This window comes from Sarcophilus harrisii, chromosome 4, assembly GCF_902635505.1.
Source record: "Sarcophilus harrisii chromosome 4, mSarHar1.11, whole genome shotgun sequence".
In the NCBI taxonomy this organism is placed as follows: domain Eukaryota; kingdom Metazoa; phylum Chordata; class Mammalia; order Dasyuromorphia; family Dasyuridae; genus Sarcophilus; species Sarcophilus harrisii.
The window spans coordinates 26,325,224-26,352,306 of record NC_045429.1 but is presented as its reverse complement, the minus strand read 5'-3'; the positions used below and the strand labels follow the sequence as shown (position 1 = coordinate 26,352,306).

Here is a 27,083-nt window from a genome sequence, read left to right as displayed (position 1 = left end):
GAAGGGCCCCATAAGCCCCAACTCTAACATCCTGCTAGAAAGAAAACAGGTTCAAAGATGTAGAGCGATCGGAATATCAGACTGAATTTAACAGGAAGTTTAACTGGGATAAATGCAAAGTCTCACAAGGTTCAACTCCCAAGTCCAGGGCGGAGCAGAATGATTTCTGTGAAAGGTTCTCGGGGGTGCTGGGAGGGCATAAATGGGCCCCCCCCCTTTAGGAGTCCACAGTGGGCATAATGGGAGAGGGATGAAGGGGAGTTGGGCTTCCAGAACCCAGCCCTGCCCATCGGTGCACTGGCTGGGACGTCTCCAGTGGTGGATCCCAGGCTGCATCAGAGAAAGCGACCAGGGAAGAGCCTCAGGGTGGGAAAGGCCAAACTGGAAGGAGAGCGTGAAGGCCTGAGGGAGGTCCATGGCAGCCGTCTGCAAGTAGCAGAGGCTCCACAGCAGGAAAAGCTTCTTAACGGCGAGGGCCGCCCCGAAGTGGGGAAGGGCTCTGCGGAGAGGCCGTGGACTCCCCATCTCGGGAGCACTTTCAGCACTGGGGGCTGGGTGAGTTAGCCAAGATGGCCTCCGAGACCTTTTCCAGCTCCCTGGGATGCGAGCTGCTGGAGCTCTCAGGCCCACACGGCTCCCGATGCTGCTGCCCCGACGCCCGAGCTCCTGCTGGCTTGGTCTGTGACCCTGGCCCAAGCCCCACGTTCTGCCGCCCTTGCGTTCCTGCATCAAGCGGGCTCTGAGTTGCCCGTCTCGTCCCCTGGTCGGAGGCAGCACGCACCCCCCCAAAGTCTTAGTGCCTTTTAAGCGTCAGCAGTTCCACGCACAACGAGGCCGACAGAACCCGAGGGATTGGCCAGGCCCGCTGCGCTAACAAGAGACCCGGTCTAGATCCAGATGCCAGGAGCTGAGGAAGTGCTACATACACATGGAGGGGAGGGGGTCCCTGACTTCCAGGACAGGTTTGGTCTGGATCCCCCCGCCAAAAGGGACAAGCAAGTGGATGAGGGGAGTGAGATGCCGGTTTGTCTCCCCTGTGCCTCAGGCCTGAGGATGTGGTGGGGCCCCAGGTCTTGGCTCCTGCCCACAGAGCAAAGCCAGTGTGGATGTGCCCAGTTCTGAGCCGTGGCAAAAAAGGGATCATCGAGGCAGGGATGGAAGGCAGACCGGGAGGGCAGAGTGTGAGTGAGATCCTGTGAGATTTAATCTGACTCCATTCACTGCCGTAATTCCAGTCCTTCAAGGCCGGGCTCCTGTGCCCCCTCCTCCAAGAAGTCTTTGAGAGAGAGCTCCCCAATGTACTTCTGATGACATCAGTCCCCACTGCTCGAGGGACTTCAGGTTTAACAAGGGCCCATCTTACAAAGAAGGAAACTGAGTCACAGAGAGGGGAATGAATCTGCCCACAGCCAGCTGGCAGACACCTAGGCCAGAATTTGGATTCGGGGCTGTCGGAACTCCAAGTTCAGCCCTTTTTGCGGCTCCAGTGAGATAATGCCTGGGAAGCACTGGCAAAGCCAACACTACTTTGTTAGCCTGAGCTGCTGCCCACTTGTCCTGCTGCACCATCGGCTCTTGCTGACCGTGGGGGAACCGGATCTCTGACTCAATTCTGCTTTGGGAGGGCAGGGGCCGTCTTCAGACTCTCTGGAACTCCCTTGTACTGAGCACAAACGTTTCCGCTCCTTGGTGCCTAATAAATGCCCAATGACTTGAGTTCACAGTAGGGGAAGCCGTTCTTTCACGAATCCTGACCTGTGACTCCCCCCTGCTTGGACAAGGCCAGGACTGGCAAGCAGAGCAAAGGGGAAAGGAAGAAGGCCCAGGTGGGTCCCTGCTGCCCTCTGGCCCTCAGCAAGTGAAGCTCCTTTCCCTGGTCTCATTAAATGCCGGGCTGTGTATCCTGTCCCCTGCCTCTAAATATCTCTATGCTTTAAGAAATAGCATCCATCCGCTATTAAAATGCGTGCAAATGTGTTTTTAATAAACTGCCTCCAAATCTGCTCCCTGCATCTTGTGCTTATGGATTCTCAGGAGGGCTTATTAGATGCAGAGAAGAGGGGACAGAAAATTCTCCCAACTGAATGGCTTGCAGAGACATTAATCATTTTCAATTCCACCCAAATCAGGAGCAGGAAGTCATATTGCTGCCTTCGACTTAATGAATATAAATGTTTCCTCATCCCTCACAAAATTTCTGAGGCTGAACTTTTGCCAGCCACGAGTGGAAGGTGTGCAGAGGAATGGCACTTAATATGATACATCCACGAAACACGGAACGTCAGAATCACAGAACGTAGAGTAGCCGTCTCAGCCAGACTTCCAAGAAGGAACCTGCAGACATGAGAGGCGGCCCACCCGAGGCCCTGGGAAGACCTCGTGGGGAGGGGAAGCATTCATCAACTCATACACTGTGACTGCCACAGTCCCTGGGACAGCTCCTCCTGTGCACATTAAGCCTAGGCCCTTTGTATAGTGGCAAGAAACTGGAACTGAGGGGATGCCCGTCAGCTGGGGAATGGCTGAGTAAGTGCTGGTATATGAATGTTATGGAATATTATTGTTCTGTAAGAAATGACCAGCAGGATGAATACAGAGAGGCCTAGAGAGACTGACAGGAACTGATGCTGAGGGAAGTGAGCAGAACCAGGAGATCATTGTAAACGGCAACAACAAGACTGCCCAATGATCAACTCTGACGGACATGGCTCTTTTCAACAATGAGGTGATTCAGGCCAATTCCAAGGGACTTGGGATGGAGAAGCCATCTGCACCCAGAAAGAAGATGAATGTGGATCCTAACATAATATTTTCTCCTTTTTTGCGGTTGTTTACTTGCGTTTTTGTTCTCTTTTTCATTTCCCCCCTTTTTGATCTGATTTTTCTTGTGCAACATGATAACCGTAGAAATATATACAGAAGAATTGCACACATTTAACATATATCGTATTGCTTGCTCTCTAGGAGAGGGAGGCAGGAGAAGGGAGGGAGAAAACATTTAGAACACAAGGTTTTGCAGGAGTGAATGTTGAAAACTCCCTTTGCATGTATTTGGAAAACAAAAAGCTATTATTTAACAAAAATAAACCATTAAGCCCAAACTGATCACTTTGAAAATTGATCCAGAAGGAATCAGTACATGGAGTATCAAAGCCAGGGAAAAAGCTTGGAACGCAGTGCAGGAAGCATTAGCTGTGGGCAGGACCTCAGAAGAGAGATCTCAGAAAACTGCCTGTGCAAGGGAGCCCAGAGGAATACTTTGTGGTCCAGGGCCCAGGGCCCCGTCCTCCGCCTCAATAAGAAGCTCTCCTTGCTGGAACCGCGCCCTCCAAGGCTGTGTTTGAGAAAGCTCATATTTTGGCAACATTTTTCTGTATCTTTGTTTTTAATATGACCTTGGAATTGGCAATATGAGATTCATTCTCCTCCAGATGTTACCCTTATTGCTTTCAGAAGCTACATTTTCACCCCTCTAATGCCCCGAAGACAGGGAGCACCGACTAGGGCCTGTCCTACCATGATTCCATGGGGGTCATCCCTAGCAGGGAGATCAAAATAAGAGCATTTTTTTCCAATCCATAAAATTAGTTTTAAAGTGCATGCTGTGATTGACTTGGCTCTCCTGGATACTCGGGTCATTTCACACTCCATTTCTCTTATTTCCCATGTTTATACTGAGAAAATGGATGTTGATCATTTATACTAGTATGTAAATGAGATACTTAAAGGGAGGGGAGGATAGAGAGATAGAAAGGAGAATGATAGATGTCCAAAAGACAAAGAAAAGGTGGAGGAACTAAATGGATAGATGGGGAAATGGAGAATTACTGAAATGATAGCTGAGAGGAACCCAGTACAATTCTACAAGAAGTAGCTAGACAACAGACACAGGACAGGAAGGTAGGCAGCAGGAGCTGCTGGATGGAAAACACGAGAAGGGGATGGAAGCATGAATAGGTAGATGGAAAGAGACTGAGTAAGAAGACAGATGGATAGACACAGAGAAAGAGACAGACAGAAACAGAAAGAGAGAGACAAAGACAGAGAGAGAGAGAGAGAGAGAGAAAGGGAGGCAGGGAGAGACAGAGACAGAGAGACACACACAGAGAGAGACAAAGACAGAGAGAGTCAGAGAGAGTCAGAGAGAGAGAGAGAGAGAGAGAGAGAGAGAGAGAGAGAGAGAGAGAGAGAGAGATTGAGGGGCGGGGGAATTAAAGCACTTGGTAGGAAGCAGTAAGATCTGAAGCTGGGTTCCCCATTCGAGAGTCAGTCTTCTTGCTGCTGACACAATGGACCTTTCTGGGAGACCCCGAGCTCAGATGTCAGAGCACCCAGACCAAGAACATCAGAGCTGGTGAGGACCTTAGAGGCTAGGCCACAGTCCTCATGCTGTTTGGCTGTAAAAAGGGGCTACAACATTCCTACGGTCTGATGCAGAGAGCTCTGCAAGACCCCGGGAGGTCGTGGCACCCACTGTGAGACTGCAGACGAGCCCCCCAATCTCTCTGAGCCTCAGCTGCTTTATCTGCAAAGGGGAGACGGTGTGGGCACCTCCGGGGTTATCACTGGGCTCTGGAACCCAAAGTGCTCCAGAAAGTGGAGCACTCACTGACTGGCATGGGGTGCAGTTTTCAGAGTGTGGGAGAGAGATCTTCAACCCAGCTCCCCTCAATGCTGTGGCTCTCTGGGTATTCATTCTCATAAACCTGACAAGGGATGCTGGCACTCCCCGTTGCTCTGTCCCCGGTGGGAGGCCGGCACTTTCCTGGGGACAGCGACACCGTGTCCCCGGCTCCCACTACCCCGAGGGGTGCTGGCCTCCAGCTTTTTCCCTCAGCAATACCCCACAGCTGGGGAACCTAAAGAAACAGACAAAACCCCCTCTGTTCTCCTCTGGAGCTTGATGGGAGTTTTCCCTCATTTGCATGATTGATCAGTTTGCTCTCTTCCTTGGCAAAGCCATTTTTCACATGTAAATGTGAAACCCAGCAATGAAGGAGAAGGAACTGGGCCTGCTTTTAAAATCCCTCTGGGAGGCAGGATGCAGGCTGGGATGCTGGGCCAGGAAAGGGCTGCCCAGGGCCCAGGCCCCAGCCCTCAAGGAGCCTAGAAAACTGCCCAGCCTCCAAAGGTGTGGGTCAGGAACCAGTCCCTCCCCCCCCCCAGCCATGGGGATTTTTGTCCTCGTCTCCCCTTAAACACACCAGAGGGGAGTGTCCAGGATGCCCGCTGGCTCGGCGGGCCATGCGGCCTGTGGGGGAGTGCGACTCCTGGACGGTGCCCCTGCTGCTCTTCGGGCAGATCCCTGCCTACCCACAGCTCCGTGCCCGCCAGAGGCCTCCCCGCGATACCCCGAGTCCGAGGCAGGAACAGGAGGAGGCTCACCAGACCATGAGGGCCCGAACTGTCCCGTCGTGGGGCTAGAACTCCTTATGCCGTTCAGTGCCTTCTCTCAGAATTCCTGAGGGCCCTGCCAGGCTCGGCCAGAGTGGGTCAGGGGCGGGACAGTGAGAGCGAGGCTTCTGCTCCACTGATCCAGGAGAGATTTCCCTGCCTAATGTTGGGTCCACAGAACGTGAAACAGAAAGGAAAAGAGCAGGAGGGGGACGGGTCCAGGGACAATTTCTGTCTGAGCCCTATGGGAAGGTAAGAGAGGCGAGTCTTCATTAAGCAACGAGCGTGTCACTCCAGCCACAATGACTGAATGAATGTCAAACTCCTGTAAATCCTGAAGTACCAGAGAAAGGGCCTCTCTGACATTCTTCCTGCCCAGCCTGAAGGAAGACTGTTATGAAATTAAGCTCTGAGAGATGCAGCCCAAGAGCAAGCACAGGGGACAGAACCCCCAAAAAGCAAGAAACAGAAGAAAAGCACCAGTGGCTCTGCCGCCTTTGGGAAGCCCGCCATTGTGGGGCTCAGCCTGCCCCTGCCCCTTTCCAATGGCCCCTCTAACAGCCGACGGCACAGGCCTCCCCGGGATGGGCACCTCTGCTCTGGCTGTCGTCCAGGCGTGGGGCATTTTCCCCTTCCCACGGCCCGACTTCCCGGGCTTCCTTCAGAACCAAGCTGACGTCGCCACGGGGGCATTGTCTCTGCCCGTCCCTCCGGTTTCCCCCCACTCTACAATGACCTCCTGCTGCCACTGGGCACAGGGCAGGGAGCCCTCAGGGGGCGGGGCCTGCTCCGGCCTCCTTTGGACCCCAGCCTTCTGTCCAGAGCCTGATGGGAAATGCGCGTTTAATGAATGGCTTTGGATTGACTGGCTGATTGGGCACTGAGCCGAGAAGGTCAGGACTGCGAGAGATTACAGAACACCAGCTCCCAGAACCAAAGGGAAACTCGGAGCGGAGAATATCAGAGCTGATGCGGACGTTAGAACATGAAACACGGAATGTCAGTCTTTAGAAAGAACCAAAGACCTGGAAGGCAGAGTGGGAAGGGACTGAGGACGGGGCACGGTGGAGCCCTGGGGGATCGTCTGGCTCATTTTACACATAAATATCCTCCAACAATTTACTTTCTTTTTCTGAAACTCAGTTTCATCATCTGTCAAATGGGGATAATAGTCTTTCCCTCCCAGTGTCTGTTGGAATGAGATAATGTATGCAAAGTGCTTTGTAAACTGTACCATGTTCTATAAATGCCTGTTATTACTTTTAATAATAATAATTACACAGCAAAACCCTCTATCACATAATGAGGATTGATTCTACCTCCTTCTCGCTGAGCTTGGCAGTTAATGGAAGAATTTATTTTTCTAAAAAAAGAAGGTACAGAGCCCGAAAGCGGAGGCTCTAATGTACAGCCCCCCATCTCCATGCCCTTCCCACAAGGTTTTTTGTAATAAAATAGCTTGTTCAGGAGAGACCCCGGGCGGATGACTCACAGGTGGCGGAATACTTACTGCATATTGGCATATAATCAAGCATATTAAAAATAATAAAGATGACTTAACCAGAACAAAAATCCATTTAGATATTGGGAAATTTGGTTAAATGCTCCAATATCAGCTCTCAACAAAGCTCATTCTGGGGTTTTGAAATGAAAGAAAAGGAGATTGAAATAGATCGGAGAGCCTCCCCCTCTCTCCGGCAGGAAGAAAAGAAACAATTAAGAGGAGCGCATTTCTGAGAAGATTATTTTTATTTCAATATTTCCAGTCTGTTTTCTCCAATTCAATACTGCATGGAGTCACTCTGGGTAACTCCGGGCCCAGCAAGAGAGTTGAAGGATCATGATACTCACCTCCTGGGCCTGGGTTCAGGCCACAGGCTCCCCCGGCTGGTCTGGGAGGGGGGTGTCTCCCAAGGCCGGGATTGCCCCAAATCACTGAGTGTTTATGGGAAGGGAGGCCTCAGCATACAGCGGAAAGCAAGGCAGCTTTGGGCCATGTTAAGCACCCTTTATAGGCAGAGCCCGGGGAGGTGGGAGCAGGGTCCCAGGTGATGTGAAGCCCCAGGGTTTCCCAGAGGACCAACGCTCCCTAAAATGCATCCTGGTTGTTCCAAACCCCACAGGGTGCGTCAGGGGGATGGACACTCACTTCTTTGTTCTGTGTAATTATGGGGCACACTTGGTCAGGTGGGGGGGCTGAACTTGGTAGAGATTGGGGGGCTCATAATAAGGAGAGGGAATCCCAGAGGCCCACCAAGTGACTTAGCAACGATGAATGAGAACCTCACTCAAATGAAGAACTTGCCTTGTGAAGCTGGACATATTCCAACAGCCCCAGATGCCTTCTCTGGGGGAAATGCTACAGCCTCAATTTCTACACCAGTTTGGAGGTAGATTAGATCACATGATTCAATTTGACAGTATTTATTAAGCACCCACTGAATGCAAAGTCCTGTGTGGGGCCTGAGAATACAAAGACAACAAGAAAATTCTGCCCATCCTTGAGGAACTCACCTTCTACTAGATGGAAGGAGTAGGAAAGTAAAGGGAAAATATCTCCAAAGAAAACGCCAGGGAATTTCAAGGAGGGGAAATCAGAAGGCCCTCATGTAGGAGGTAGCCAGGGATTCAGATGAGGGAGTGTATGCCGGGCACGGGAGGCGGCAGATGGAACGTACACGGCCCACGGCGGGCACTCTAGCTTGGCTGGAGAAGAGTGGCCAGAGAGGAGCGTGGGCCATCACTCAGAAAGTGGGCCAAATGCCCTGCAGAGCTCTGGCAGGGGCACGCTCTAATCCAGAGTGAAAGAATAACCACGGGTAAAATGTCAAAGCTAGAAGTCGGACCCCAGCATGGGCGGCACACAGCCAAGACCACTTGCCTGCTGGCACTGCCCTGACACCTTGGGCTCCCCTTGCCCCCCAAACTCCCCTGCAGGAGTGTAGTGTTGGGCCCTCTCTCACAAGCCCCCACCCTGTCCTTTATGAATCCACCATTAGGAAAAGGTCATTTACGAGCATGGCGAGGTCAAGTCATCAGCAACCATTCCCTGGCCCTTTCTGGAAAGCTCAGTGCACTCCTGTCCGGACGTAATCCTGAGGCCATCTGTCTTGGGGAGAATGTCTTCTACTGATGCTTCCATGTTTTCCTCTGCTCTCAGTCCCTACCCTCCGGCCCTCTTTCAACAAGATCATCTGCTCCAGCACCTTTATTTTGGTGGAAGAAACTGAGCCAGAGCAGGGGTGGGAACTAATGAGAGGCAAGGCTAAACTTGAACTCTAGCCTCCTTCTCCCATGGTTTCACAAGAGCACATCTCTGAGAACATCCAACCAAATGATGTCACGGTCATCACCAGGGAACTGGAAGGCATCTCGAAGGAGGCTCGTCCTACTCCTCAGGAAACCAGAATTCTGCCTCCGATTCAGTCCAAAAGAACATTTCTACAAGGGCACAGTCAGTGGCTTCTGACCTTGGCCCACAAGCTCCACCTTGAGACCTTCACTGCTTTGGACAGTGCTGCCTTCTTCCTGCACCCTCTTACAAAACTGAGTGCAACGGGGAGAAGAAAGAATACTTTAACACTTTAGTCCGAATGTGCTGTGAGCTTATTAAATGATATGAAGAGGGCCCAACCAGATGTAGATCACATTAAGCTTCTGAACCCAGAAGGTGTCATTTGGAACATCAGCCACGCTATTGCCATTATCATTATATTCTTATTTTCCATCAAGCAAGAAACACTTATTAAGTGTTTATTGTCTATCAAAAACTAGGTTAAGTGACAGAAATACAACAAAAATATTTTTTAAATTCCTCTCCTCAAGAAGTATCCATCTTTTGTTAAAGCAGGCTTCATTGATATTTTCTATTTTATCATCTCTTAGATTCCCTACACCATCAATCTCACTTGCCATTCAAGAAAGCAGGCACTTATAACAGGGATTTTTTTTTAAAGAGGAGAAAAAAAATGAGCAAGACCAGTGTCTGAAATCATCTGCAATGTTGCATGCTTGTGGCGCTCTCCTTTCATTTCCACAAAGAAGTAAGCTGAGCGATTAAGTCTGGTCAAATCTAAGTACATTCTCCCATCTTTTCTTTGTGGCCTGCCTCATTTTTATACTTTTAAGACACTCATTTTCTTTTATTTTCAGGTTTGCTATTCTATCCATTGTCACTGCTGATGGTATATTACGTATATATTTTTTGGTGCAGATTTTGTTGCTTTGTATCAACCCATATAAGTCTTCCCATGATTCTCTGTGTTGACCATATTTACCACTTCTTAAGCCAGCCTCATTTTTTATGCTTTTAAGACATTCATTTTCTTTTTTTTTTCAAGTTTGTTATTCTTTCCATTGTCATTGCTAATAGTATATTGTATGTATGTATGTATATATATAAATTTTTTTGGTCCAGATTTTGTTGCTTTGTATCAACCCATATGTCTTCCCATGATTCTCTGTATTGACCGTATTTATCACTTCTTAAGCCAGCCTCATTTTTAATACTTTTAGGACATTTCTTTTCTTTTCTTTTTTTTTCAGGCTTGTTATTCTTTCCATTATCATTGCTGATAGTATATTGTGTGTATTTATTTTGGTCCACATTTTGTTGCTTTGTATCAACCCATATAAGTCTTCCCATGTTTCTCTGTGGGGACCATATTTATGACTTCTTACAACACAGTTGATAAGGTAATTTATCAACTAATAGGGCGAATGTCACACAGAGACACACTAAGTAAATGAACGGGGACCTCGGGGGCAAGGCTGACAGCAGGGAAAAGGCCACAGAAAAAGCATTTAAACCATGTTCAAGAAAGGCAGGGATTCTACTGAGGAGAGGAGGGATCCTCCAGGGATGGGGAGGAGCCAGTGCAAAGGGAAGGACTGGAAGACAGAGCACTGAGCTGGGGCCAGTAGGTGCCCAGTAAGTAGGTCAGCTGGTGGGATCTGACTCCAGAAATGTGTGCAGGGGGGATGTACAGGAAGACCTGGGATAGGGAGAGGCGGAAGTGAGTCCTCCAGATGGAGGAGCTGATACTGGATGGATCCTTGGCCTGACGGAAAGGGGCAGCCACCCACAGTGCCACTTCATCCTGTGTGGTTCTCGCCCTCCTCTCCCTGTCCCCCTGAATCTCCCATCAGGGGTTGCCTCTACACTCATGGCCTTTCCCCAGGCTCTTGACCAGCAAAGGTGCTAAGGAGCACTCTGTCATCCCTCCTCCTCCTGGGATGCAGTTCACATTTTTCCTGGACAGTTTAAGTAACATCCAAGTTGAAGAGAAAGGGCCAACCTTCACTCAGGGAGTTTCCTCGGCAGGAAATCCCCCAATTAAATGAAATCCAAGTCCGGCCCCAACTCTTTTATTGGGTAGGAGACGCCTCTGCTTTACAACACATACATGCCGGCGAGTCACACCCCCAAGGCCAGGTCCACCATTTGGCATGCGACCCATCACTCTGGGAGATGCAGGACAACGGCCATTACTTGCCTGAGCCGCCACCGCCCTCGCACCCGGAGCTTGCCCTTGGCCACGCCGGCCCCAGCTCTCCCCACTGAGACTCAGTGTTGGGGTCTGAACCCTCAAACCCTCAAGTCTGTTACGGGCCATGGTGAGCATGAGCTCTGCGGGGACAGAGGCTGATCTCCCAGCTGCCTGAGGATGGAAAGAGGCTCCCGCAGCCTCCCTCGGGAGCCCTCTGTCCCGGGAGCTGGCAGGCGTGCTGGGTGGATGCCAGGCTGCAGAAGCAAAGGGGAACTGCTGCCAAGGAAACATCAGTGCTCAGCCAGAAACCCTAGAAGAAAACCTGCTGACAGAGGGGCCGGAGGAGGGGCCCAGGGGCCAGGGCCAACCTGGGGCACCATCTCCCTGAGGCATAGAGAAGGGGGGAGGCCAAGGGTCTCCTCAGTGGCTCACGGGGCCTTATCAATGCAATTCAGCGTTCACTTCTTCAGTGCACGCAGTGCTCAAGGTCAGGGCCGGAGAGGACACGGCCCCTCCCGCCGCAGAGCTCCCAATCTCTCAGCAGCTCCCACACAAAATGCTGCAAACTGTCCAAAGTGCTTCCCATGACCCCACTGGCCAGAACCAGCTCAGAGCGATCTGGGAGGGCTTCCCGGAGGAGGTGCGAGTCCTGCTCCCAAAAGAAGGGCAGGATTAATGGCAGATGCTCAGGTATCACCCATGTGAGCCCTAAAACGCCCACAGCAATAAGGAGCAAAGTTAAAACTCCCTGCCTCTGCAGGAGTCCTTCAGACAGCCCAACGTCTAAGCCCCGAGCTCCCTGGTCTGAGCCCAAGCACAGGAAGCTGGGGTGCACCCACTGTGGGAGAAGCATATCAGAGAAAGAGCGGAGCCCTGAGCACCATTACTCACAGGAAGGGGGGCAGAGTCCCTGGGGGGACACCCTTCTCAGGGCTGGGGGTCCCGCTCTGCCAGCCTGAGGGGGGCGCCTCTGATGACCCTCATAAGGGCCTCCAAGGGCCCAAGCACGTCCCCAGCACCAGGGAAGCCCCGATTCAGCCCAGGGCCCGACCCCAGCCCCAACAGGCCCAACCCAGGCCAAAGCCCTGGCCCTGCAGGCGGGCTCCAGGGGGGGAGACCCTTTGCCTTGGCTATTGTTCATACTTAATTCCCAGTGTCCACTTACACGCTGACCTCATTTATCAGAGAAAAACAAATCCTAGGAAGCTCTTGGCTGCTGTTCTCAGGTCAGGCCCGGGAGCACAAGAGTGAGGCCGACAAGAAGACAAATCCCCGGTCCTGACGGACTCCTGAGCCGGGTGGAACACTCGGCAGCCGGGAGTCAGGGGAGCGGGGTGAAGACCAGGGCAGCCGAGGAAAGTGGGGCAGGGAGGAGTGAAATCATGGCCAAAACAAGAGGGTCAGATGGAGTAAACCTTCATAAAAGTCTTTTCCCCAAAACTTTGACCATTTCTGTCAAGGACAACCCCATCCTGGGCCCCTCACTAAGGTTTACAAGCCCAACTCATCCTCAGCTCTTCTCTCGGCCTCCCATGTCCAGCTGAGTCACCAAGTCCGGCTGTTTATATCTCTCCTGCACATGCCCCTGCAGGCCCCCCACAGTTCCCTACTTGGGCTCCTGGCTTTCGCCCCGGCTGATCCCCCCCAGATTGGCCAACATCACCTCCCTGCAGACAAGGCCTGATGAAAGTTGCAGGTTGCCCCTCAGCCTGGCCCCGGAAGCTCCTCGCAGCCCGGTCCCCACAGCGACCTTTTCCCGGCTCAGTGTCCTTTGGGGCACGTCCAGCACCTGCATTCCTTACAGAAACAGAAAGGATCCAGAATCGGGTTCTCCCCTTAAAATACGCACATAGATTCTGGGAACGGTAGTCTGACCCCGGGGCACCGGCACTCTCCCTGTCACACACACGTGCGTTACACGTGTGCATGTGTGTGTAAATACACATGCAGATACACCCACATACGTGTGCGCACCCACACACAAGTTCTGCACTTGAGCTCCACAGAACAGAAGCCAGGGCGGCCCGGGGACTCATTCAGGCCCTTCTCTATACGGCCACCATGCTACCACAGAGCGAGCTCCCCACACCGCTGGGAGGAGCAGCAGCCCAGAGCAGACAGCAGAAACCGGCACGGGAACAGCGCTTCCTTCGGGGTCCGGAACTAGAAAGATACGGGGAGGGGGAAGGGAGGCCAACAGCTGCCCCAAAGCTCATGCACATTATCCTGCAGAAAAGGGCCAGAACAACGCTCAGCGGCCAGGCCCACAACCAGGAGACATTTAACAAAGCGCACGGGCCCCCCCACCTCCACTCCAGGGCCCTTGGGGGCCTTTCGTAGTCAAGCACACGTACTGCATGGAACAGATCTTACAATTCTAATGTGAAAGGAAGAGCAGAATATTTCTAACAAAACGGTCCCATGAGAGCAGTTCAGAGACTGTTCGGGTAGAGGAAAACATACAGAGCCCAGGGTTCAAGCTTCGGGTCTTCCCCTGACACGTCCTCACCCTGTGACTCAGCCCAACTCTCACCATTCCCGCTCCTCCACCAGCAAATGGGAAGAGCAATGATCCATTCTCCAGCCTTCACTGTCTGGAGAAACCCCCCCCCCACCCCTAACCGAAGTCCCTCCGCCCTGGAAGCTCATAGGGTGGCCGAGGACTCCCTTGACTTGACTTTAGAAAAGGTGCTGAATGTGGGTACAGAGGCTCTGAACCCAGTCCTATCCCCGCCATTTAACCGCGACGCTGTACAAGAGTGGGCAGCCACAGACTTAGAAACCCAGTTCTGAGTAGACTGGGTTCAAATCTCATTGATGACACTTCCTGGGTTGTGTGACCCTGGCTCAATCATTTCACCTATTTTCAGCCTCAGTTTATTCTTTTGTCAAATAAATATGTTAGGAAAGAGGTCTAAGGTCTAAATCTCTGATCCTGTGGTTGCATTATCTGTAGGAACTTGGACAAATCACATGATTTCCTTGGTCAAGGGGGAATAACTAAAGAGCTGGGAAAGACCTTCAAGGTTGTCTAATCTCCTCTCCTTCTCCAGAGCCCATCTAAGGTTACCTTGGAGGATAGAACAAAAGGAAAATAAATGGAAGAACAAGTGGAAACCTTGTCCAGGTGGTCAAGGACAGTCTAAAAAACCCAAGATGCCCAACAGAACTTAGAACACACAGATAGCCCTGCCTCCAATGGAACACCTCCTCCAAGAACCTCCACTAGGGAAGGGCCCAGGCCAGCTGTCTCTCCCACGGCTCTTGATCCTGTAGCCCCTGGAAGCTCCCTCCACTCCCAGGAACTTTGCTCCATCCTCTTCCCCCTGAAGCAGCTGCACAAACACAAGCCCCCTCAGAAAAATGTCAAGGTTCACGGACCACCCAACCCGCCTGAGAGCGTCAGGGCCGACCTCCTCTTGGACCCTCTCACGAGCCACATGAAAGCACTGGCTCATCAAGCTGTTTCCCAGCACTGCTTTGGATTCCCCAAAGTCAACAGCCCCCAAAGCACCTGCCCCAGAGTGGGGGTAAGTCACCCTGGCCCAATGCAGACCCCAACTTCAGGGCAATGACAGTGCACTTCTCGGCCAGGTTCCCTGTCTTCAATTAAAGCTTCCATTTGTCTCTTAGTAATAACTGCTGTTCTTCCTTAGAGGAAGAAATGCGAGCCCAAATATAGCATTTACCTGCATGGGGGGCTTATGAACTCTGTAAACAAAACCTGTGGGGAATAAAATCCACAAGCAGCAGCAATAGCTTGAAAGGTACAGAGAGACAAGTCTTCCACACAAATGGTCTTGGGGAAAGCATTCGGGCCCCCCAAAAACAAGAGTGAAGAAACGGGACATCAACATCACGCCAAGAGAAAGGGTCACAAAGCAAAGTGCCTTCCCCCAAAACATAGCACATTCTGCCCCGAGGACGGGACTAAGAAGAGACGGATTCAACCCAGAACTCACCATTTGGGGCGGCTGGTGGATTTCACCATCGGGGTCATCCCATCTCTGTAGAGACTCTTGGTCTTGCTGAAGTTAACGATGTTGAAAATCACCCTCTGAGGGAGAAAGAGAGAGAGGGGAATGAATCCCATTAGAAGGCTCTCGAGCAGAGGAAGGGACGAGGCACTAAGGAAGCTTTGCCCTGTGTGCCTCTCATCACCTAATTGCTCTTGCCAGCTCAAGGGAAAAGGGTTTCTGATATTCCCCAAAGCTAACCAGGGCTCTACTAGAACACTTTCCAAAGTGCAGATTTAACCCAGTAAGCCATGAAGTGCTGGGATTTGAATCCTGTATCTGCAAGTGACTGGCTCTGGAAGAAATGGATATTTATAAAGCCTGCAGCAACGTTTACTTATCTGAAAGGCTGTCCTGTGGAAGAGGGAGGACACTTGTCCCACCTGGTCCCAGAAACCTGCATGCCTCAGGCCCCAAGAGATGGATTAGAATCCCCTAAATTGGTTGCAATACTTGAACTCTCAGGGAACATTTCCATTAGGCTGAAACCATGACCATATTTCCCATCACTCTAACTTCAAACAGGGGGAATTAATTCAAGGGACCACTTCAGCAGCTTCTTTATTTGGGACCTAGTAGTAGAGGCAGGAATTGGGGTACATCACAGAAAAGCAGATTGCAGTGATAAGTGAGGAAAACTTCCGAACCACCTGAACTGTCTGAATGCAGAATAGGGCACCTGGGGGAAGAGAGGCAATGGGCTCCCCCTTCCTTCTTGCTGTTGACCTGCCAGGGAGGGATTTTCTAGAGCAGGGATTCTTTCCCTTTTGTGTCACGGACTCTGTCATTCCCTCTTGGGCAGGCTGCTGAAGCCTACTAATTCCTTATTAGAATCATGTTGTTGTTGTTGTTGTTGTTTTTAATACAGAAAATAAAATACATAGTACTGCAAAAAAAAAAACCCATTATAATAAAAGATAGTTTTCCCCAAAATACGTGTCTATGTATACATGTGTGTGTACACACGCACATATTTATGTACACACAGTTCACTGGACAGTGCCTCTCAATCATTCTCCACTCTTGATAGAGAGGGAACTTCAGTAAATACAATCTCTCTCTCTCTCCCCTTAAATTACATAGAATTTACTCAGCTCTGGCCCCAGTGGACGTAAGCTCTTTGAGGGCAGGGAATTTTGTGTGGTAACCTAGCCCAGGGCCTTCAACATAATAAGCATTAAATAAGTGATTTCTAGAGTGAACTGGATGTCCGGGTAATATAATTCTTTATGACTAAGCAGTCGCTTGCTGAGCACTGGGCTTAGAATCTGTTTCCAGAACTCCTTGTTTCTCTGTTCCTTCTGTCTATGTGACTGGGTACATAGACTCTTATCACAAACCCGCATCTGTCTCTTTTCCCAGGGAACCTTTTGGAAAAGTTCTTACATTCCGCCTGCTTCTCATTCCTGGATTTCCTGCATACAAATATAGCTGTAAAATGAAAGGGCCCTTCTAGCTCTGACGTACCATGGGTATATCTATCATCACAGCTTCCCTCCCACCCTGATGCTACCAACGGCACTTTCAGGAGTAATTAATTAAACAATACAGGGGTTAGATACTTTTGTATTTTGATCAGAATTACAGGTTACCAGGTTACCAAGGTAACTTTATAAAAAAAAAAAACAACTTGCTGAATTGAAGGATATTTTCACGCTTCATTCTAGTAGAATAATGAAAAAATTAGAAAAGATCTGTAAAGATTCCTCAATCATTTTCCTCTATTAACCTAACATCATGGTTGCCAGTGTGGAAACAAAGTAGAAATTATACTATAGGAAGCAGGGAAAGAGAAAGTAGACAGGCTTAGATATCCCCAGAAGAAGCTTGGGTTGGAAGGCCAACGAATCTAGAATTCTAAAAGAGAGAAAAGGATGCCAAAAGTTTGGAAAATATCACTCCTCTTTTATTATTCCCCAAAAGGCAACCTGAGAAAACAACTACGCACACCGATGCCTATTTTCCAGCCATGTAGCGACCGTCTATGTGAATGAGCTGCACGTGAATCGAGGGCATCCTCCATTAGGGTATGAGGAGAGCAAGGGCAGGAATTTAGATTTTTGAAATTATATTCTACAGCAGACCCCTTTGATTCTGTCCCACTATTGGCCAGAAAGGGCAGAAAAGGCAAGATTCCACCACATCTCTTGTTTGTGGAATAAAAAATATTTGATTCAGTTGACAAAATGTCCCCTTACAATCTCTTTTCCAGCCAAATGTATCCTAAAAACTCTAGAGGCTTCTTAAAACAACAGGGCAATCTGAAAATAGAAAAAAATCTACCAGTCGCTCAGAAAACAAACTCCAAAATAAAAACGCCTAGAAATGTTATAACCAAAATCTAGAACTTTCAAAAAAATATTAGAAGGGGTCAGAAAAAAAGGAATTCAGAAGAAAAGGAAATCAAAGAAATTAAAATAGACAATAAGGAAACAAAACTATCACTATTTGCAGATGACATGATGGTATGTTTAGAGACCCCTACAGCATCAACTAAAAAATTACTTGAAATAATGAACAATTTAAAGGAAGTAGCAAAATGTAAGATAAACCCATATAAGTCATCAGCATTTCTTTATATGACCAACAAATTCTAGCAATAAGAGATAGGACAAATTCCATTTAAAGTAACTGTAAAAAAATATAAAATGTTTAGCAATCCATTTGCCAAGAGAAACCCAGGAACTACATGAACACAATTATAAAACACTTTTCTTACAAATAAAGTCAGAGCTAAGTGACTGGAAAAATATCATTTGCTCATGGGTAGACCAAGCCAATATAATAAAAAATGACAATTCTGCCTGAACTAATTTACTTATTCAGTTCCATACAAATCAAACTACCAAAAAAAAAAAAAAAAAAAAAAACGCCACTATTTGACAGAGCTAGAAGAAATAACAATAAAATTGATCTGGAAGAATAAAAGATCAAGAATATCAAAGGAATTAATGAGAAAAAGTACAAAGGAAGCTGGCTTAGCAATACTAGATCTAAAAATTATATTACAAAGCAATGATCATTCAAATGTCTGATACTTGCTAAGAAAGAATGGTGGATCAGTGGAATAGATTTGGCAGACAAGACATTAACAATCAATGACAAAATTAACCGATTTTTTGATATGCCCAAAGATCTTATCCTCTGGGAAAAGAACTCACTATCTGACAAAAACTGCTGGAAAAACTAGCAAACAATAGGATACAAGCTAGATATAGACCAACATCTCACACTGTACAGCAAGATAAATTAAAAATGGATGCAAGATTTAAACATAAAAGGCTACAACATAAGCAAATTAGAAGAAAAAGTAATAGTCTACCTGTCAGACCCATGGGAAGAGGAAAATTTTATGATCAAACAGGAGTAGAAAGCATCACAAAATGCAAAATAGATAATTTTGTTTACATCAAATTAAAAAGCTTTTGTGCAAACAAAAGCAAGACAACCAAGATCAGAAGGAAAGTGGAAAGCTGAAAGCCGGGAAACAATCTTTACAGCAAATGTCCCTGATAATGGCCTCATTTCTCAAATCTATAGAGAACCAAATTAAATTCATAAAAATGCAAGTCATTCCCCAATTGACAAATGAGCAAAGGATATGAGCAGGCAGTTCTCAGATAAAGAAATCAAAGTCATCTATAGGTATAAGAAGAAGGACTCTAAATTACTTTTGGTTAAGGAAATAAATTAAAACAACTCTGAGGTACCACTTCACATCTCTCAGATTGGCCAACATGACAAAAAAGGAAAGTGATGAATGTTGGAGAGGGTTGGAAAATCAGAACACTAATGCATTGTTGATGGAGTTGTGAACTGATCCAAGCATTCTGGAGAACAATTTGGAACTATTCCCAGAGGGCAACCAAACTGTACACACCCTTCAACCTAGCATACCATTACTAGGTCTCTATCCCAAAGAATTCACAAAAAAATTGAGAAGAACCTAAGTGTGCAAAAATCTTTATAGCAGCCCTTTGCATGGTGGCAAAATACTGGAAATTGAATCTATGCCCATCCATTGGAGAATGGCTAAGCCAGCTGTGATATATGAATGTAATGAAATATTATTGAACGATAAGAAATTTTGAACAGGCAGATTTGAGAGAAACATGAAAAAACTTGTATGAAATGAAGCAAAATGAACTGAAAAGAACCAAGAAAACACTGTACACAGTATGAGTAAGGTTGTACAATGATCAGCCACGATTGACTCAACTCTTCTCAGGAACACAATGATCCAAGTCAGTACAAAGATCTCATGAAGGGAAATGTTATCCATAACCAGCTAAAGAACTGGTAGACTTTGAGTACAGATGGAAGCATATTTTTCACTTATCTTATTCCTTCTTTTGTTTTTTTCTTTTTGATACATTTCTTCTTTAACAAATGCAACTAATAGAGAAATATGTTTTACATGATAGCATATGTATAAATGGTATCAAATTGCTTACCACCTTCAGAGGAGGGGAGAGGACAGAGGGAGGAAGAACTCAAAATCTCATGAAAATGAATGGTAAAAAAAATTTTTGGCATGTAACTGGGTAAAATTACTTTTTAACAAAAGGATTCCAATATGGAGAAGCCATAGTCAGGACCACACATGATTGAGAAGCCACCACTAAAAAGGAATGAGGAGCATGGAATATGACATTGTAGGAGGCAAAGAGATAGCCTTGCAGCCAAGAATAGGCAACTTTCACATCCCAACTAAAATCCCATCTCCCATAGTGGCTTTCCAGAAGCCCTTTATTCTTGGGTGTTCCTTATGTGGATACTGTACAGCTCGTTTGAACATAGTCATTTGCATGTCGATTCCCTCATTAGACTCTGAAGTCCTTAAAGGCAGAAATTGTATTTTGCTTTTCTTTGTATCCCCCATACTTAGTAGAATGTCTGGCACATGGTAGACACTTAAATATTTATTGAATGACTGACTACAAGAAAAATTCCAGATTTTAATAAACTAGAGCACTTCAGGGAATTATTGATGAAAAGACTAGATGAAAAATCCAAAGATCCAAGCTTTGTGGGTAAGGACTCAGCACCTGACAAAAACTGCTGGGAAAAATTGAAAGTGATTTGGCATCAATGAGCTATACCTCAACATTTAAGATCATATACCAAACTAAGGTCAGAATGGATAAATAATTTAGATATAAAGGATGACACTGTAAGCAAATTAGCAGAGTATGGAAAACTGTACAGATCTACATAAAAAGGAAAAAGATTATGATCAAATTAGAGATAGAGATCGTCATGGAATATAAAATGATTAAAAAGCTTCTGCACAAATAAAAATAATGAAGCCAAAATTAAAAGGAAACAAAACTGCAGAAAAATTTAACAGAGATTTTCTTTGATAAGAACCTCATTTCTCGGGGGGCGGAGCCAAGATGGCGGAGAAGGAACACGCAACTTTCTAAGCTCTTCTCTTACCCTCTTTATCAATATTATATTGAGCCTCAAAAATAGTCTTGACTGCTACAATTCGTAAAGATAAGAAGTAGAACAACTCACCGGCTGAAGAAAATCTGCAGTCTCGCCAAAAAAGGTTGGTTCCGGGGCCAGGGGGGAGATCGGCACAGATGGGGAGAGAAATTAGGTTCCGAGGAGAGTCTCAAACCGAGGGTGAAGGCACAGATCTCAGCACAAGCGCGCAGCCCCAACCCGCAGTAAGGGGCTTTTCCTTGGGGCAGTTGTGATCCTGCACGGCAGGAGGACGCAGCCCGGGTTAGCCTCCAATCTGCGCAGTGGGGAGCTCGGCTTGGGGCCATAGAGCTTTTCCAGGGCCGATTTGCATCAGGCAGAGACGTGGCAGAGTTCGGGGCGTCTGGCAGTCGCGGTCTGTGGTCGTGGTCCGCGGTCAGCTGCCAAACTCACAGTCCCACAAGAGGCCCGGCCTGGGGCAGTGACACTTTCACACCCAGTCCTTAGCCGAGGGCATTCACAACCCACTCAGCCCCACTAAGCAGTTGGATAGCTCGGCCAGTGCTGAATCCACTTCCTGTTGGGGAAGGAAAACTCACCAGAGCACCCCATACCCTGGAGCCGGAAATCGGTTTACATCTTTCCCTGCTCTGCAGAGGAAGCTGGTAACCCCTTGCTTTAGGAGACCTACCCTAAAGGCTTTAAAACATGAATAAAAAGATGAAAAGAACGATCGACAGCTTCTATGCAGAAAAAGAGCAGGTCAGAAACCTGAAGAGACCCAAACAGCAAAATGCATCAGACTGTCCTCCTTACATGATGCTCTATAGAAGAGACCATTAAAAGTCTCAAAAGAGAGTTAGAAGATAAATGGGAAAGGAAAGAAAGCTTCAAAGAGAGCAACAACTTCCTGAAATACGAATTGAAAAGTGAAAATTCCAGGAAGTGAGGGAAACAAAATTGGTGAATTGAAAAATAAAAATCTCAGGAAAGTAAGAATTGTGAATTGAAAAATAAAGAATTCACTAGAAAGTAGGATTTGTGAATTGAAAAGACAAAGAACACCAAGAAAGTAGGATCTATGAATTGAAAAGAAAATAATTCACTAAAAAAAATTAGTGAAATGGAAAAATCACAGACCAAAAACAATACATTTAAAACTCAATTGGACATATAACAGAAAGAAGTAAAAAAGCTAATGAAGAAAATATTTTTAAAGAATTAGAACTGAACAAATAGAAACTAATGATTCATTGAGACAGCAAGAATCAGTCAAGCAAAAACAAAAAAAATGACAAACTGGAAAAAACCATGAATTATCTACTTGCAAAAACGACAGACTTGGAAAAATAGATCTAGGAGAGATAATCTGAGGATTATTGACTTTCCGAAAACTATGATGAAAAAAAGAGCCTAGATACCATTTTTACAAGAAATCAAAAGAGAACTGCCCAGATGTAATAGAACCTGAAGGAAAATAGGATTGAAAGAATTCATCAAACACCTCTGAAAGAAATCCCAAAATAAAACCCCAAGGAATATTGTGGCCAAATTTCAGAACTATCAGATTAAGGAAAAATTTTACAAGCAGCAAAAAAACATTTAAATACCGAGGTGCCACAATAAGGATCACCCAAGATCTGGCTGCCTCTACATTAAAAGAAAGAAGAGCCTGGAATATGATATTCCGAAAGGCACAAGAACTTGGGATGCAGCCAAGAATAAACTACCCAGCTAAGCTGAGCATTTTCTCCAGGGTAGAAGATGGATATTTAATGAAAACAAATGAATTCCATTTGTTTCGAAGAAAAACCAGAACTAAACAAAAATTTGATCTCCAAACCATAGAACTCCAAGAGATGCAGAAAAGGTTAAAATAACTCTTGAAAATTGTATTTGTTGTGGATATACAAAAGAATAATGTATTATTTGATTGTACTGAATTAACATAAAAAAGGGAAGTAGATATGGAAAAGGGATGATGGCAGAATAAGGTGGAAGGAGGGATAAAAAGAGGGAAACCACATCCCACAAAGAGGCAAAGGAAACTTATCATATCTGAGGGAACTTAGAGAGGGGAGGAACATTGTGTGAATCTTACTCTCATCAGAGTTGGTCAAAGAAAATAATTGACATTTGTTTTAGAGAAAATTCTCTCCCGCCTCATTAAAAAACGGGGGAGAGGAAAAGGAAAAGAAAAAGAGTAATAAGGGAAGGAAGGGGGAAAGACTCAATGGGGGGAGGGAGGATTATAAAGAGGATAGCATTGTGATACAAGAGGGCACATAGTTTAAAAGGGGAAAAGAGGGTTGGGGGAGGCAAGAATAAATAAAGCATAATCTGGGGGTATTAGGGATGGCAGGAAAACAGGATTTAGTAATTTAACCGTAAATGTGAATGGGATGAACTCCCCATAAAGAGGAGGCAGATAGCAGACTGGATCAAAGTCAGAACCCTACAATATGTTGTTTACAAGAAACACATTTACAGCAGGGATACATATAGAGTAAAGGTAAAAGGCTGGAGCAAAACCATTATGCTTCAGGTGAGTCAAAAAGAGGGTAGCTATCCTTATCTCAGATCAAGCAAAAGTAAAATTGATCTAATTAAAAGAGATAAGGAAGGAAACTACATCCTGCTAAAGGGGAGCATAAACAACGAAGCAATATCAATATTAAACATATATGCACCAAGTGGTATGGCATGCAACTTCCTAAAGGAGAAGTTAAGAGAGTTGCAAGAAGAAATAGACAACAAAACTGTAATAGTAGGAGATCTCAACCTTGCACTCTCAGATTTAGACAAATCAAACCCCAAAACAAATAAGAAAGAAATTAAAGAAGTAAATAGAATATTAGAAAAATTAGGTATGTTGGATCTTTGGAGAAAATTGAATGGAGATAGAAAGGAATATACTTTCTCAGCAGTTCATGGAACCTATTCAAAATTGACCATATTAGGACATAAAGACCTTAAATTAAATGCAAGAAAGCAGAAAAGTAAATGCTTTTCCAGATCATGATGCAATAAAACTACATTCAACATAAAGTTAGGGGAAATAGACCAAAAAGTAATTGGAAACTAAACAATTCATCTTAAAGAATGATTGGGTGAAAAGCAAATTATAGATACAATTAATAATTTCACCTCAAGATAATGACAATGATGAGACATCATACCAAAATTTGTGGGATGCAGCCAAAGGGTAATAAGAGGGAATTTTATATCCTTAGAGGCTTACTTGAATAAAACAGAGAAAGAAAGATTAATGAATTGGGCTTGCAACTAAAAACTAAAAAGACCAAATTAAAACCCCCAATCAAATATAAATTGAAATTCTAAAATTAAAAGGAGAAATTAAAATATTGAAAGTAAAAAAAACTATTGAACAATTAATAAAAACTAAGAGTTGGTTCTATGAAAAAGCCAATAAAATAGATAAGCCTTTGGTAAATCTGATTAGAAAAAGGAGAGAGGAAAATGAAATTAGTAGTCTTAAATGAAAAGGGAGAACTTTCCACCAATGAAGGGAAATTAGAAAATAATAAGGAGTTATTTTGCTCAACTTTATGCCAATAAATTTGATAACCAATGAAATGGATGACTACCTCCAAAAATATAGACTTCCCAGACTAACAGAGGAGGAAGTAATTGTTTGAAAAGTCCCATTTCAGAAAAAGAAATAGAACAGGCAATTAAACAACTCCCTAAGAAAAACCCAGGACCAGATGGATTTAATATGAATTTTACCAAACAAAGAACAATTCTAATGCTATATAAAATTATTTGATAAATAGGGAATGAAGGAGTCCTACCAAATTCCATGACACAGACATGGTACTGATACCCAAACCAGGTAGGTAGAAAACAGAGAAAGAAAATTATAAAATCTCCTAATGAATATTGATTAAAACTTAAAAATAGCAAAAACTCAGAAAATCATTAAGATAATAATATGAAATGTAGGTTTATACCAGAATGCAGGGCTGGTCAATATTAGAAACAACAAATAATTAGCCATTTAATAACCAAATTAGAAAACCATTGATCATCCTCAATGATGCAGAAAACATTTGATAAAATCCAACATCCATTCCTATTAAAAAACACTTGAGAGATAGTAAATGGATCTTTTAATTAGCAGCATCTATTTAAAACCATCAGTCATCATATGTAGGAGACAAACTGCAACCATTCCCAATAAGATCTGGAGGAAACAAGGCTGCTACATCACGTTACTATTTAATATTGGTTTAAGAAACGCTAGAAGCAAATAAGAGCTGAGAAGAGATTAAAGGAATAAGAATAGGCAAAGAGGAAACCAAATTATCACCTTGTGATGACATGATGGTTATTAAAACCCAGATTCAAAAGATTAAAATAATCACAACAGCAAAGTCTGGTTATAAAAAAACCCAAAAGTATCGATTTATATAATATAAAATCATCGTAGGGAAAGAGAAATTATTTAAAAATACGAATTAAAATATTTAGAATCTACAATGAAAATAAATTTATGGAAATTAAGACCACTTACACAAATTCTGACTAACAATTAAATTATTAAATGCTCTGAAAATAAATATAAAAAGATACAATATTATAAACAACAATTTAGGATAAAATAATTCAAAAATATTTTAATGACCAGAAAAAACAAATTATATGGAGCAAAGCAGATTCCAAAATTAATGAAAAAAATCAAATGAAGTGGCTTAGCTGGTAAGATTAAAATTATATTATAGAAGCAGTCTACAAACCAGGTAACTAAGGAATAGAATTACGTGATAAAATTCAGGAAAAACAACAAATATGAAACTAGCTTTCAAACCAAGACCCACTTTGGGATAAAATTCTGTTGATAAAATTGTGGAAAATTAAATAATATGAGAAACTAGGCATTGATCCATACTTAACGCCGTACACCAAGAAGGTCAAAAGGGTTCATGACCTAGGCATAAAGAATGAAATTAATAATTAGAGGAACACGGATACTTTACCTCTCAACTTGGAAGGGAAGGTCTTTATGACAAAGAGAACTAGGACATTACTGATCACAAAATACAAAATTTCGATTATACCAAACTGAAAAGTTTTTTGTAAAAACAAAACTAATGCAAGAAGATTGAAGGAAGAATAAAATTGGAAAATATTTTTACAGTCAAAGGTTCCTGATAAAGGCCCATCCAAAAAATTATATAGAGAATTAACCTAATTTATAAAAATCGTTCATTCTCCAATTGAAAATGGTCAAGGATATGAAAGACAATTTCAGATGGAAGAAATTGAAACTATTCCTATAATGAAAGATGTCAAGTCATTATTAATCAGAGAAATGCAAATTAGACAACTTAAGATCAACACACCTGTCGATTCTAAGATCAGGAAAAATAATGATGATTGTTGAGGATCGGAAAACTGGACATTGATTCATTGTTGGTGGATGGAACGAATCCAACCATTTTGGAGAGAGTTGAAACTATGCTCAAAAGTTACAAACTGTGATACCCTTGATCCAGCAGGTGTTACTACTGGATTATATCCCAAAAGAGATTATAAAGATGGAAAGGGACTATGCACGAATGTTTGTGGCAGCCTTTTGTAGTGGCTAGAAACTGAAACTGAATGGATGCCATCATTGGAGAATGGCTGGAATAAATTGTGATAGAAAATTATGGAATATTATTTTGAAGAAATGACCAACAGGATGATTTCAGAAAAGGCCTGGAGAGACTTAAATGAACTGGATGCTATGAAATGGAGCAAGACCAGGAGATCATTATACCTAACAACAATATTAGATGATGACCAGTCCTGATGGATCAGGCCATCCTCAGCAACGAATCAACCAAATCATTTTAATGAGCAGTAATGAACTGAACTAATATACCCAGAAAAGAACCTGGGAGATGACTAAAACCATTCATTGAATTCCAGTCCTATATTTATGAACATTCATTTTGATTTCCTTCCACAAGCTAATTGTACAATAATTCAGAGTCTGATTCTTTTTAAAAAATAATGTTTTGTATGTATACTTATTGTGATCTAAGTTATATTTTAATATATTTAACATCTACTGGTCATCCGCCATTTAGGGAGGGGGTGGGGGTAAGAGGGAAAATTAACAAGAGGTTTACAAATTGTTAATGCTGAAAGTTACCTATGTATATATCCTTGTAAATTGGTATTAAATAAAAAAAAAAAAAGAAAACTGTGACATTGATGCATTGTTGGGAGTTGTGAACAATCCAACCATTTTGGAGAGTAGTTTGGAATATGCTCAAAAGTTATCAAACTGAGCCACCCTTTGATCCAGCAGTCTTACTAATGGGATTATATCCCAAGAGATTATAAAGAAGGAAAGGACTGTATATGAAATGTTTGTGGCAGCCTTTGTAGTGACTAAAACTGAAACTGAATGGATGTCCATCTGAAGAATGCTGAATAAATTGGGATATGAAATTATGGAATATTCTGTTCTGTAATGCAACAGATGATTTCAGAAAGGCCTGAGAGACTTACAATGAACTGGATGCTGAGTGAATGAGCAGGACCAGAGATCATTATTTACCAACAATACTATATGATGACCAGTTCTGATGGACCAGGCCATCCTCAGCAACGGATCAACCAAACCATTTCTAATGGAGCAGTAATGAATGAACTAGCTATGCCAGAAAAGAACCTGGGAGATGACTAAAACCATTCCATTGAATTCTAATCCCTATATTTATGCACACCTGCATTTTTG

General features: G+C 44.6%; 1 protein-coding gene across 1 annotated transcript in view; it reads right to left on the bottom strand.

Moving 5' to 3' along the window:
* The window catches only part of LOC100928716 (BEN domain-containing protein 5), a 633,364-nt gene that overhangs the window by 210,701 nt on the left and 395,580 nt on the right, over positions 1–27,083 (bottom strand). The window contains exon 4 of the mRNA XM_031969153.1: positions 14,846–14,940. Within this exon, the coding sequence (XP_031825013.1) occupies positions 14,846–14,940 (95 nt within the window). The remainder of the gene's footprint in view (positions 1–14,845; positions 14,941–27,083) is intronic.